This window comes from Phaseolus vulgaris, chromosome 6 (assembly GCF_000499845.2).
Source record: "Phaseolus vulgaris cultivar G19833 chromosome 6, P. vulgaris v2.0, whole genome shotgun sequence".
In the NCBI taxonomy this organism is placed as follows: Eukaryota; Viridiplantae; Streptophyta; class Magnoliopsida; order Fabales; family Fabaceae; genus Phaseolus; species Phaseolus vulgaris.
The window spans coordinates 30033401-30046851 of record NC_023754.2 but is presented as its reverse complement, the minus strand read 5'-3'; the positions used below and the strand labels follow the sequence as shown (position 1 = coordinate 30046851).

The 13451-nt window shown below is 30.8% G+C and overlaps 1 protein-coding gene across 1 annotated transcript; it reads left to right on the top strand.

The window, feature by feature from the left end:
• The first annotated feature begins 2377 nt into the window (after positions 1 to 2377).
• LOC137832781 (protein EXORDIUM-like 2) lies at positions 2378 to 3452 on the top strand. The gene has a single exon (XM_068641122.1). It carries the CDS (start codon positions 2414 to 2416, stop codon positions 3281 to 3283), a length of 870 nt encoding a protein of 289 aa, XP_068497223.1. The 5' UTR covers positions 2378 to 2413; the 3' UTR covers positions 3284 to 3452.
• The last annotated feature ends 9999 nt before the right edge of the window (positions 3453 to 13451 follow it).

Here is a 13451-nt window from a genome sequence, read left to right as displayed (position 1 = left end):
TAAAATATAGTTAATTAAATAATAAATTCTAACAATAAACGATGTACTATAAATAGAGAGTTTAGTTATAAGTTAAATAGGTGTTAAAAGACCACACCACCACCACAAATACATGCTTAAAATATATTATATTTTATAGAGTCATAAGGAAGAAGTAAAACCATATATACATAATAGTAATTCATAACAATCACACTGCAATGTATTGAAAAAGACATAACTCGTATTAGAAAAAAATGTATACTTTTTTTTTTTATGTAAGAAGAAACACACTCTTGAGAAAGTTATTTCATTTATTTTTTAATATCTGTGATTATTTACTCTCAAATTATATGTATAGTGAAGAGTATAAAATATCATTTTATTACTATAAGGAAAAACCCATTTTTTCATAAAATTATGTTTCCTATATATTTCTACTATAGTCATTCAAAAAAAATGTAGTGCATTAACGAGTATCTAATAGTATTAAGTTTATACATATCCTCATCATATATATATATATATATATATATATATATATATATATATATATATTTTGTTTTTGTATTTTCTTGGTTAACTTAAACCTAACAATTAATCTATTATATATAACTTTGAATTCACAAAAAAATGCAATTAAAATATAAATGAAATTGAAAACTGCCTTCATTAACTCCTCCTAATAATGATATGTGTATACTCTGAAGTTTTTATTGTGCTAATGAAACTTAATAATTAATAACTGTGGGATGCAATTTAATTGATGATCAAATCCAGTAGAGGATTACATACCTGCGTTCTGCACACAGAAAACTAAAATAAAACACTGAGTCCTGGTTTTTAACAAGAGACAAGGACGGTCCACAGATTACCGACCAAGAAAAAATAATAATTAACTTCTTATTACATTTTAATATTTCAAAATATAAATATATATTTTACAAATAAGTTATATAATTTTAACAAAAATTATTTTATTTATCGTGTGTGATTATATATATTTATAAATTATCCGATAGAAAATGATACGATAAACTCAATAGAAGTTCATGCTACGATAAATTCTAATACTACTATTATGAAATAATATAATATTTAATTAATATAAAAATTTTAATAATTTTTTTAAATAAAAATTACCAATTTATATGTAAAATTATCAGACCACTCGTATAAGTAACTGTCCAAAAAGTCATCACTCCATTGATATTACAATTTGCAATAGCTGTTACAAATACTTTAACTCAACTCAATTAGTGTAGAGGAAAACTTTTCTTTGACTAGAAATAGCACAGACTTCAAAATTCTTTATAATAATATAATAATATTTTAAATTAAAAAGTAAAATAAATATAATTAAAATATTAATTTATTGGGATATTTGATATATGTTTTGACTTTGTCAATGTCAGCATCCGTATGTAAAAGAAGGTATACTATATCATTATTTTATTTTTAAATTTGAATTACTTCTAAATAAAATCATTTTGAATTATAAATTGCAAGATTTAAATGTATACTTTAATAAAAAATAGTTATATATAAAATTTAATATTTTAAAAATAAAAATATTGTAATATAATTCAATTCACTCAACTTACAATATATTAGAATTACATCTAAATAATTATATAATTTAATTCCTTGGAATGACTATTGGGCGAAATTTGAAAGGCATGCATGTCGTATACAACTTACCGTGGGACCCGCCCTAGTGAGTACAAAATGTATGGAAATATTGCTCAGTGTGTTCTTTTTCAAGTATTTTTGAAAAAAAAATTATTTGTTTTAGCTGTTAATTTTTAATTTTAGGAAAATTTTTATTATTTATGTTTTCCATTTTTACCTATTTTTTAATTTCGCACACAAATTTTATTGTAATGTAAAAGGTAGAAAAATAAAATAAACATATACAGTTGAGGAAAAAAACCCTAAATCACATTTTATCTTGGAGTGGGGAGGGGTTGAAAAAGGAAAAAAAAACTCAAAAGTAACACTCTTCATCATATATATTAATTATTCCTACTAATTAATTAATTAATCATATTAGTTAACTAAGGCTATCATTTGATTAATGCTATTAATTTTTAAAATTCATTTTCTAATTATGGCCGAATAAGAAAATATATTTATTAAAGTTGGCTTAATAAAAAAAAAATTAAACGATTTATTTATTATTTTTTCCCTAATGTAAAAAATCATAAATTGCAACCATATTTTTTTCAACTAAAACTCATTTTGAAATTAATTAGCATTTGTGTGAATAAGAAGAAATAAAATATGTAATTAATATTTAAAAAATGTGGAATGGGAAATAAAATAAAGAAGCATCAGAGGGAAATGGACGATGCAGAGTAACTATAAATAGGGGTCCTAAGCAGTGGTATTTATCGTCCACAACACAAACAATATCTTCTTCTGAGATATAAAAATGGATTCCAAATGCTTGTTAGCAGTGGTGTTGTGTGGTGTTCTCTCACTGCTGAATTCCGGCGCGGTGGCGCAGAAGCTCGTGCTCAATTACCACAACGGCGCGCTCCTCAAGGGGCGCTTCACCGTTAACATATTATGGTACGGGAGCTTCACTCCTATCCAACGCTCCATAATCGTTGACTTCGTCAACTCCCTGAGCTTCCCCTCAGGGGCGCAATCCCCCACCGTGGCCTCGTGGTGGCAGACGACGGAGAAGTACAAGGGCGGCTCCACCACGCTGGCCGTGGGAAAGCAAATCACGGAAGAATATTCCGCCGGAAAGCACCTCACCGAAAACCAACTGCGCAGCCTTGCGTCACGCTTCAACGACGTCGCAGCAATCAACCTTGTTCTCACTGCAAAAGACGTTGCAGTGGACGGTTTCTGCGGTAGCCGATGTGGGACCCACAACTCCATCAACGGGAAAATTCCCTACGTTTGGGTTGGGAACTCCGAGACCCAGTGTCCGGCCCAATGCGCCTGGCCCTTCCACAAGCCCACTTTCGGCCCACAGACACCGCCGTTAGTTGCACCTAACGGTGACGTGGGCGTGGACGGCATGATCATAAACATTGCAACGCTGTTGGCCGGAACCGTGACCAACCCCTTCAACGGTGGATATTATCAGGGTCCTTCGTCGGCGCCGTTGGAGGCCGTTTCGGCGTGCGTGGGGATTTTCGGGAGCGGGGCGTATCCGGGTTACCCGGGTCGGGTTCTGGTGGACAAGGCGACGGGGGCGAGCTACAATGCGCACGGCAGTCACGGGAGGAAGTTCCTCTTGCCGGCGATGTGGGACCCAGCGAGCTCCCTATGCAAGACTTTGGTCTGAACGACGTCGCTTGAGTCAGTGAAGTAGTTTTGGTGTTAAGTGTGGCGTGTAAATTTCTTTCTACATGCGCACTCATTGAAAAATATTAAACAATAATAGAGGAAAAGAAAAATACTGTTATTTTTATTTATCAATCAAAATCTATGCTTATTATTTCGCATTTCAAAAACTCCACTTCTGTTATGTTATTATCCAACTCTAACATTGAATTTTAGAAACTATTTAAAGTCACAAGACAATGCACTAAAGAATATTTTAAGACGAAATAATCGCAATTAAAAAGACTACTGATGTGATAGATTTTTAAAAATATAATAAAAATTAAATTATGTAAAAATTGATTAAAATAATAATATTATGAGTGGTAAGGAGAAGTGTAAAAAAAATAATTAACTAAAAACATATCTTTTACATCTAGTTTTAAAACAACACGGCAATAATGTATATACATTTTTTAATATTTTATCTTTCCTCTACTAATTCATTAAATTCTAAAATAAAATAATAGTTTATAATTAGTTTTTGTAAATAAATTTAACGATGAAAACAGTATAATTAAAGAGCCTGCAATGTATGCTATAATATTTGCCAAAATATAGTTAAAATATACTAATATTGAAAATAAATGCGTTTATTTTTTGAAAAAATTAAAGTAAAAGTGTAATTAAAGAGACCATTGTATATATAAATATATATAGTATACATATATAATATTTGTTATATTTTTTAAAATACATTGAAGGTCAATTAAATCGGATAAATATTTTATACATACTTTTGGGAATAAAAATAATGATAAATGAAGTGGAATTAAAGAGAACAGTATTATTTTTAAATTTTAGATAACTTTGACTACTCTTTATCATTTTGAAAGTTATATTTCATCTAATTTTTATGCATTTATTATAATATAAAAAATAAAAATAAGAATAAAGAGCTCTATAAATATTTTATTAAATTCAAGAAAAAATATTTCTTGATATTTTCAAAATGAACATTAAGTGTTAGTTAAAAAGAAACAAATGGGTTTTATGTTAATCGAAGGAAATGAAAGTAGTATATATATTATTTTTCCAAATGTAATAAAGACCTATTAACGCAAGGAAGAAAAATATATTTATTTTTATAAATAAATTAAAGTGATAATAGTAATGCTATAAAAATAGGCCATTATATATTTATTATATTTATCAAAATACTATTTTCAATACAATTTTAAATAAACTACTTATTAGACTCCTTTCAATTTTATATTTCTAAATAATTTTTAATGCATGATAAAAAATAAACACAATTGTCTAGATGTAAAAGAAGGCTATATTATCTTTAAAGAGGACAAATAAAAATAACATTTTTTCCTTAAAAACAGCTATTATATAGGAGAGGAGCAGTTCAAACTATTTTTATAAATTAATTAAACTCATAACTGCACTGTAATTAAAGATAGCATTTATACTTATTATATTTTAAAAATACAATAAATATTAACTTAAATTCATAAATGCACTGTAGTTAAAAGATAAAATTTATATTTATTATATTTTTCAAAATACAATAAATGTTTAATAAAAGAACACTACTAAAAAATTATTAAACATAAACTAATTTTAAAAAATAAAAAATTAGTTATTATATTAACTGATATATTTTAGAGACTAAAAAATTATTTATATATAAATTAGTTTATATTATTGATAAATAGTTTCTAAATTGATATATAATTTTCAATTATTTAGATTTTAAAGTTGGTAGTTAAAACTTTGTAGTTAATTAGATATCAATTAAAAAAATTTATTTTTATTTTCTAAAATTAGTTTTATTTATTGATTTTTTTAGTGGAAAAAAAAGGTTCAATGTGTAATAAAAGGAAAAAAAAAAGGTATAACTTAATAAGGTTTATGTTATCTTAAAATTTTAAAATAAAATATAAAAAACAATTATTCTTTAAAGAAAACTATTATATCATAAAATAGGAAGTACGAATTATTTTTATGAGTAAATTAAAGTCACAAGACAGTGTAAATAAGGAGAACCTTTATATTTATTATATTTTTAAAAATGCATTAATCGTCTAATAGATGTGTATTTAAAGAGAAAAATAGTTTGCATTTAGTTTTATGAATAATTTAAAGAGACTTAAAATGAATAATTTAAAGAGACTTCAACAAAGTCTAATTAAGGATGTAAGGACCTAGAAAATAGTTTTAAAGTAGAAGTGATATATTTAAAATTATACTTGAATATTTTATTATTAAAGTGAATATTATATAAATAAAAAATCGCTCTAAACTCTTCCATTTTCCTTCCTTTGCCTTTTGTTTAAATTTTTGAACATCTCTGTCATCAGAATGACTATCAGAATCCGTCATTGGATTCTTGGTAGCAAATATTACAAGATTGGCCGATTAGAGTTTTAGATAGGGTAAGTTCATTTTTTTTCCTTCTTTCTTTGAGTCAGTTTTGAACTTGTTAAATTATCTTTGGTATAGGTTTTGCATGTGATGTTTAGAGCTTCAATATTAGTTCCTGTTAGTTCAGAGTCCTAGTGATATGTTTGGATTGTTGATCAGGACTTTGCGATCCAGATTAAGCTACCTTGGGTCGGTGTAGGATTATAGCTCTTTGTGAGCACAACTGTTAAAAATCAGGTAAGAGAAACTAGTTTTATTTTCAATAGAACCCTAGGTTAGATGATCTGGATATGGGGTGACGTGGTCACAGTCTCAAATCTTCTTGTAAGGATGTTTAATTTTGAATGAAGTAGTGTTTTAATTAAAATTAAACTTTGAACTAGTTGATTTATTGTATTGGTTGATTTTGTTGTCAATGAGTGATTGAATATGTTTTGTTAGAGATTGTAAAGGTTAGTATGATTGTATGAATGGTTTGTGGTGTATTATAATGCATTTGAAATGTAAAAATTGTTGCGAGAACATGTTTAAACTAGATTTTATGCATATCTCGCTCAAGCCAGATATTTTCGCTTAAGTGAGACCTCCTCGCTTAAGCTAGCTTGAGACATGAGTTCCAGACTTATTTTCACTCAAGTGAGAGGGAATCTCGTTCAGGTGAGATCCATTTTTTCTCAAGCGATAAAGAATCTTACTCAAGCGAAAATAGGATGAATTATAAGGTGCTCTTAGGTCTGTATTACAAAAACTAATTAAAGAAAATAACATAAGGCAAAAAGTTTGTAGAAACTGATTGAACGTAATTGCATGAAATTGCAAAACTGCTGAACTGATACTTTCATTTTGATTTACTTCAATAATATATATATATATATATATATATAATAAAATTACAATTACCGAAGCTATAAAATAGGAATACTAACAGCCCAACCCTGTAAACTGACCACTAATGCAATACTAACGGTAAATAATTTTAAACTAATAAAATCTTAATTAATAACCAACATCCTCCCTTAATTCTGATTTGGAACAACCTTCATGCCCAACATATATCTTAACTTGATGAAAGCATCGATCTTCAATGGCTTAGTGAGAATATCTGCAATCTGATCTTCTGATATGCAATATTCCAATTTGATCATGTTCTTCCCAACTTGGTCTCGCAGGAAGTGATATCGAATATCAATGTGTTTACTTCTTTGATGAAAAACCGAATTCTTTGCAAGATTAATTGCAGAGACATTGTCAACATAGATCTTGATTGGAACATCTAGATTAAAACCAATTTGAGTCGTGATATTGCTGAGCCAACCTAATTGACGAGCACTTGTTGTTGCTACTACATATTCCGCTTCACAAGTAGATAATGTAACAATTGATTGTTTCTTTGATGACCACAAGCAAACAGTCTTTCCGATCATAAAACAATGACCACTTGTGCTCTTCCTCTCGTATGAATCTCCACCCCATTCATTGTCTGAGTATCCAACGATCTCAATCTTCTTAGATGAAGAGTAAAATAGACCAAAAGTTGTAGTACCTTTGATGTAGCCCATAATTCTCTTTACGAACTTGTAAATGAACTTGTCAAGGTGACTCCATGTATCAACTGACCAATCCCACAACATAACATATGTCGGGTCTAGTACACGTGAAATATCTAAGGCTCCCAACAATCTGCTTAAAGTATGTTGCATCTTTAGTTTGCCCATCACCTTCCTTTGTAAGCTTAATTCCAATTTCAATTAGAGTCTTAATTGAGTTTGAATCATCCATCTTAAACTTCTTTAAAAACTCGGCAACAAATTTACTCTGATGAATGAAGATTCCATCATCTCCTTGGATGACTTCAATGTCCAAAAAGTAGGACATAAGATCAAGATCAATCATCTCAAATTCCTTCATAATGATATGCTTGAAGTCACCAATCATTTTGAGATCACTTCCTGTAAAAATCACATCATCAACATAAAGACATAAAATTAGCAAATCTCCATAATCATTAGTGTTTACATAAAGACCATGATCTGATGCACATTTTGAATCCAGTGGCATGAAGAAATGAATCAATCCTTTTGTTCCAAGTTCTTGGTGCCTGTTTAAGACCATATAAAGCCTTAGTTAGTATGTACACCTTCTCCTCTTTGCCAGATTGTATGAAACCCGACGACGGTTTTACATAAACCTCTTCATCAAGTGGGCCGTTTAGAAACGCATACTTGACGTCCATTTGGTGAATTTTTCATTGCCTTTGTGCAGCTAAAGCAATGATTAATCTCACTGTTTCCATTCAAGCTACAGGACAAAATATTTCTTCGTAATCATAACCTTCTCTTTGCTCGAATCTCTTTGCCACCAACCTTGCCTTGTATCTATCAATCTCACTATTTGCTTTCACTTTAATCTTGTACACCCACTTCACATCAATTGCTTTGTGTCCTTTTGGAAGATCAGTGAGTTGCCATGTATTGTTTTTCTCAATCGCCATCAATTCTTCATTCATAGCCTCTTGCCATTTGGGGTGTTGAATGACATCTGCAAGTCTCGTGGGTTTGAAATCTGCAAGAAAAGAAAAGTGAACCAATTCTCCATTGTTAACAACTTCATCATCAAGATTTACTTCATAATCTTGAAGGTGTACAGGTTTTCGCTGCTGCCTTCTTGGTCGCTCCATCATAGTTGCAATTGGAGCTGCAACTTCAGGTTGAATTACAACTTTAGGTTGAACTGCAGGTGCTTCAAGAGTGACTTCATTTTCCACATCATCGTTCAAAATGTAAATATATCGTTTTTTCTAATCCATTTCAGCTGCTGCATTCCATTGTCATTCCTCATCTTCAACAAATGTAACATCACGACTGACAATCACCTTCTTTATCGTTGGATTGTACAGTTTGTATTCCACATGCTTATATCCAATGAAAATGGTCTTCACTAGGTTATCATCCAACTTCGATCTTGCTGCCTTGGGGACATGAGCATAAGTAATTGACTCAAATACCTTCAAGTGCTGCACATTGGGTTTGAATCTGCTTCATGCCTCAATTAGAGTTGTGTTAGGAACGCTCCAAGTGGGTGATCTGTTTATCAAATATACCGCACATGTTACGGTCTCAGCCCAAAAATAATTTGGCATACCTTTCTCTTTAAGCATGTTCCTCGCCATGTCCATGATTGTTCTATTCTTTCTCAGGTTATGTTATGCTGCAACCCAAGTTCTTCACAGTGCCTCTTGAACTCATTAGACTTGTACTCACCCTCTCCATCACTACGCACCATCTTAATTAGTCTGCCACTCTGTCTTTCAACAAATGCTTTAAATATTTTAAAGTAGTGGAATACCTCATCCTTGCTTTTTAATAGATAAATCCAGGTTTTCCTTGAGAAATCATCAATAAAGGGTAAAAAGTACTTATTACCTCCAATTGATGATATGTTCATCGGCCCACAAACATCTATATGAACAAGCTCGAAAGGAAATTTTGCATGCCAAGGATCCTTAACAAATGGTATCCTGTGATTCTTTGCAAAAATGCAAGTCTCACACAATTGATCAGGGTGATGAATATGGGGTAAACCATTCACTAAATTTCGTTTGGAGAGATTTTCCAAACTCTGAAAATTTAAGTGTCCAAAGCGTAAATGCCATAACCACGATTCATTATTCACTATTGCATTCAAGCACTTGAAATCACCCATATGAAAATCTACTGGAAACATGCGGCTTTTTTGTATCAAATAATTTGTATCCTTATTTACTGAGAGGATAACCAATGAAGATGCATTGTCAAGCGCGCGGATCAAATTTTTGCTTAGGTGAAACAACAGTTACGTAACAGAGGCAACCAAAAAGTTTTTAGGTGAGAAAGTGAAGGTGGGCGATTATATAGCATCTCAAAAGGTGATTTATTTTATTTTTTAGTAAAGGTGATGACAAGCGATTAATGATATATGTGGTGGTTAAAACGCATTCCCCCCAAAATTCTAATGGTAAATGGAAATGAAATAGGAAGACTCGTGCGTGTTTAAAATGTGTCTATGTTTGCGTTCTACTACTCCATTTTGTTGAGGAGTGTAGACGCAAGTGTGTTGACATTCAATACCTTTTTTGAGAAAAAAATTACGCATTGAAATAAGTTCCACTCCGTTGTCAACACGGATGGTTTAATAGATGTCTGAAATTGATTTTGTGCAAAAGTAATGAATGATTCTAAGAGATGTTGGGTTTTAGACTTGTGATTCATAAGAAATGACCAAGTACATCTAGTATAGTCATCGATTATAGTGAGTAAAAAATGTTTTCCAAAATGAGTCTGAGTTTTATGAGAACCCCAAATGTCACAATGCAGTAAATTAAATGGAGAATGAAATTTTATTGTGCTTAAAGAAATGGTAGTCTTGTCTGTTTAGCTTTGGGACAAACACTATAATTATTATGAATGAGAATGAGATTTTTACATGTAGTAATGAAAATGCAAGTTGTAGACGCACTGGAGAAGGATGTCTGAGACGCTTGTGCCATAAATCAGGGTCATTTAAATTTGAGATGTGTGGGCTTGGTTTGAAAGAGGGGACATGTAGTATAAGCCTGCATGTAGTTAACCCGAGCCAATCATCATCCCTGTAGCTAAGTCCTGCAAAACGCAACCATGTGAAAAAAAAAAACACAACAATTTAGTGAACTACTTATCTCACTAACAGACATACATGAGATTTAAATTAAAAGAAGGAACGCAAAGAACATATTTGAGAGTGATATTGTCATTGAATTTAATTGTGCCCGTAAATGAGATGAGCGCAGTTGAACCTGTGGGCAAATTAATATTTGGAATAGATGATGATGAAGTATGTGTGAAAAATTGTGAATCAGATCTAATGTGATTGGTTGCTCCGCTATCCAAAATCCATGGTTTCGTAAAAGCAGAATTAATAGACGAGTTATGGACAAACAGACCTGCAACATTCATAAACGTTTCATTTTTACCATTATTGTTGAGCGAGTAAATCGCCTTTGCCAATTACTAAATTACAAGCTAATTAGGTAAGGATCCACTAATCATGAAAGTTTATCATTATTAAATTAATTGCATATAATTGCGTACAATATCGTACAATAATTGCATACAATAATTGCGTATAATTTGATAATTATTATTTTCTTAATATAATAAAAGAAAAAAATTATTAAACTTATAAACATGCGTAATTAATTTGAGAAAATGGATTAGTTATTAAAAAATAACTCGAGTTACTCTTTTGTATCATATTTACAATAAAAAAATATGAATTACTCGTTAGCACTCGAGAGAAAAAATATGAATAATTAATTTATAGTTTATGCTCTAGTCATTTGTTCTTTCCATTGAATAAAAGTTAATGTTGTGTGTGTTTTTTAATGTTAAGAGTAGAACATGTTAGATTAAATAAAGAGCATCAAGCAATGTTAAGAGTACGTGAAGTAGCATTCTACTGTGAAGGCATGAAACAATGTTTTAAACTGGAACAAAAATCTCAACATAGGTGAAGAACACATAACAAAATTCATCTATATCAAGTTATCCTAAATAATAATTTATAATATTTTGTAGTTAATGGATCCATTAATATGAGATTCTATCATTATTAAATTAATTACGTACAATAATTGCGTATAACTTGACAATTATTATTTGACGGACAAAAGGTTGTGGTGGGAACCTGTCTGATTTGACGGGTGGCGGGGTTGACGATGGATAAGGCAATGTTGTTGTGGAGGCAGAGAAGGCCGTTGCAGGAATCGAGGATCTTGGCGTTAGGGAAAACGATGGGGAAGAGATGGGATTGGTGGATGAGGTGGCGGTTGGCGGTGGATGCGTTGGAGAAGAAGGGTGTCGTTGCGGGTGGAGTGCTCCAGCTGTTGTTTGGCAAAGAAATGGTTTTTTTTAAGAGATTTAACTACTCTTTTGAGACGCATTTGAATCACATTAGGGATTTCACTGGAAGTCTCTTCAAAATGTTCATCAAAATGTCCAAAATATAGTTCTAATGATGGCCATGGAACTAGAGACAAGACACAAAGGTTGCAACTTGACTATTAAGGAAATAATAATTGTCAACGCAATTATTATACATTATTATTATATGTTATTATTATACGCAATTATATGTAATTAATTTAATAATGACAGGATCTCATGACTAGTGGATCACTGCATTATCTTATAATTTGGAAAGATAAAGTCTTCATACACACACAAGAGAATAAAGACATTCATTTTTTTTACCATAGTTGATGACGGGTGCATTGGAGGAGAATGACAGCAGGTGCTGTTTGATAAAGAAAGGGTTTGTTTGTAAGAGATTTAACCACTCTTTTGAGGCGCATTTGAATCGCATTAGAGATTTCACCGGAACTCTTTTCAGAATGTTCATCACATCAAAACCTCCTTCTCTCTTTCCCTCTTCCATTTCCATTCTTCTCCTTCACCAATTCAAACCAATTCTCTCGCCACCCTTTCCTTTTATGCACTTTCTTCACCGTCTAACTTCACAACTAAGTAAAGGCCCTTCCAATTAACTACAAAATATTATACATTATTATTTAGGATAAGTTTATTACTTTTTATGATATTGTACGCAATTATATGCAATTAATTTAATAATGATAAAATTTCATGATTAGTGGATCCCTATCTAATTAGCTTGTAATTTGGAGAAAGAAAGTCTTCATACACTTGTATATATTTTTCTATACATGGAGTGATGTAAGTACAAAGAAGATAATAAAGAAATTCATTTTTTTTTACCATCTTCTTATATACAATTTTCTTATAACCATTGGTTTTCATAATTTGTCAAGAACTTTATTTATATAGACATCAACAGTATCTGTGATTTCCATCTACAGGAGTTCATATTGGCGTCTTAGGGTTTGAAGACGCGCCCTCTTGATCTTGTCATCACCTTTATAATTGGTTGGATGGTCCAAGGCTCACTTGTAGTTGTTGCTCCTTCATCAGCTCAAACGTTTCGTCATTCATCCCTTGATGGATGAGATACAAAGCCTTCTTGTTCTTTTTCTTCTAGTCACGATGTGCTACTCATTGTGTCTCAGTTGCATTATTACGTAATGCAGACACTCCACTCTCAACGACATCCCATAACTCATGATAATCCAACAAAACTCACATCTGCGCACATTACCGATTGTAATTATTTCCATCAAGGTAAAGTTCATGATAACATACATACGAGTTGTAGAAACTAATTGAAGGAAATAACATAAGACAAAAAGTTATAGAAACTGATTGAACACGTAATTGCACGAAATTGCAAAACTGTTGAACTAATACTTTCATTTTGATTTACTTCAATAATATATATATAATAAAATTACAATTACTGGAAACTATAAAATAGGAATACTAACAATCCGTAAATTGACCACTAAGACAATACTAACTAAATAATTTAAGACTAATAAAATTTGAATTAATAATCATCATGTATTCACTCAAGCTAATAAACAAAAACTTCACTTTTTATTTTTTCTTTTAAAAGGAGGCTTATTTTTATTTTATGATTTTAATTATAAATTATGAAAAATTATATTGTACACATTTAATTGAAAAATCATTTAATTAGATGATTATGAGATTCTTGGATGAATTTTTAGTGTGTTTTAAATTTATAAGTTTTGGAATGATTTAATGGTTGATTTTGGATAATGTGAGATGTGATATGTGAATTGTAATCAAGACATAGTATTTTCAAGA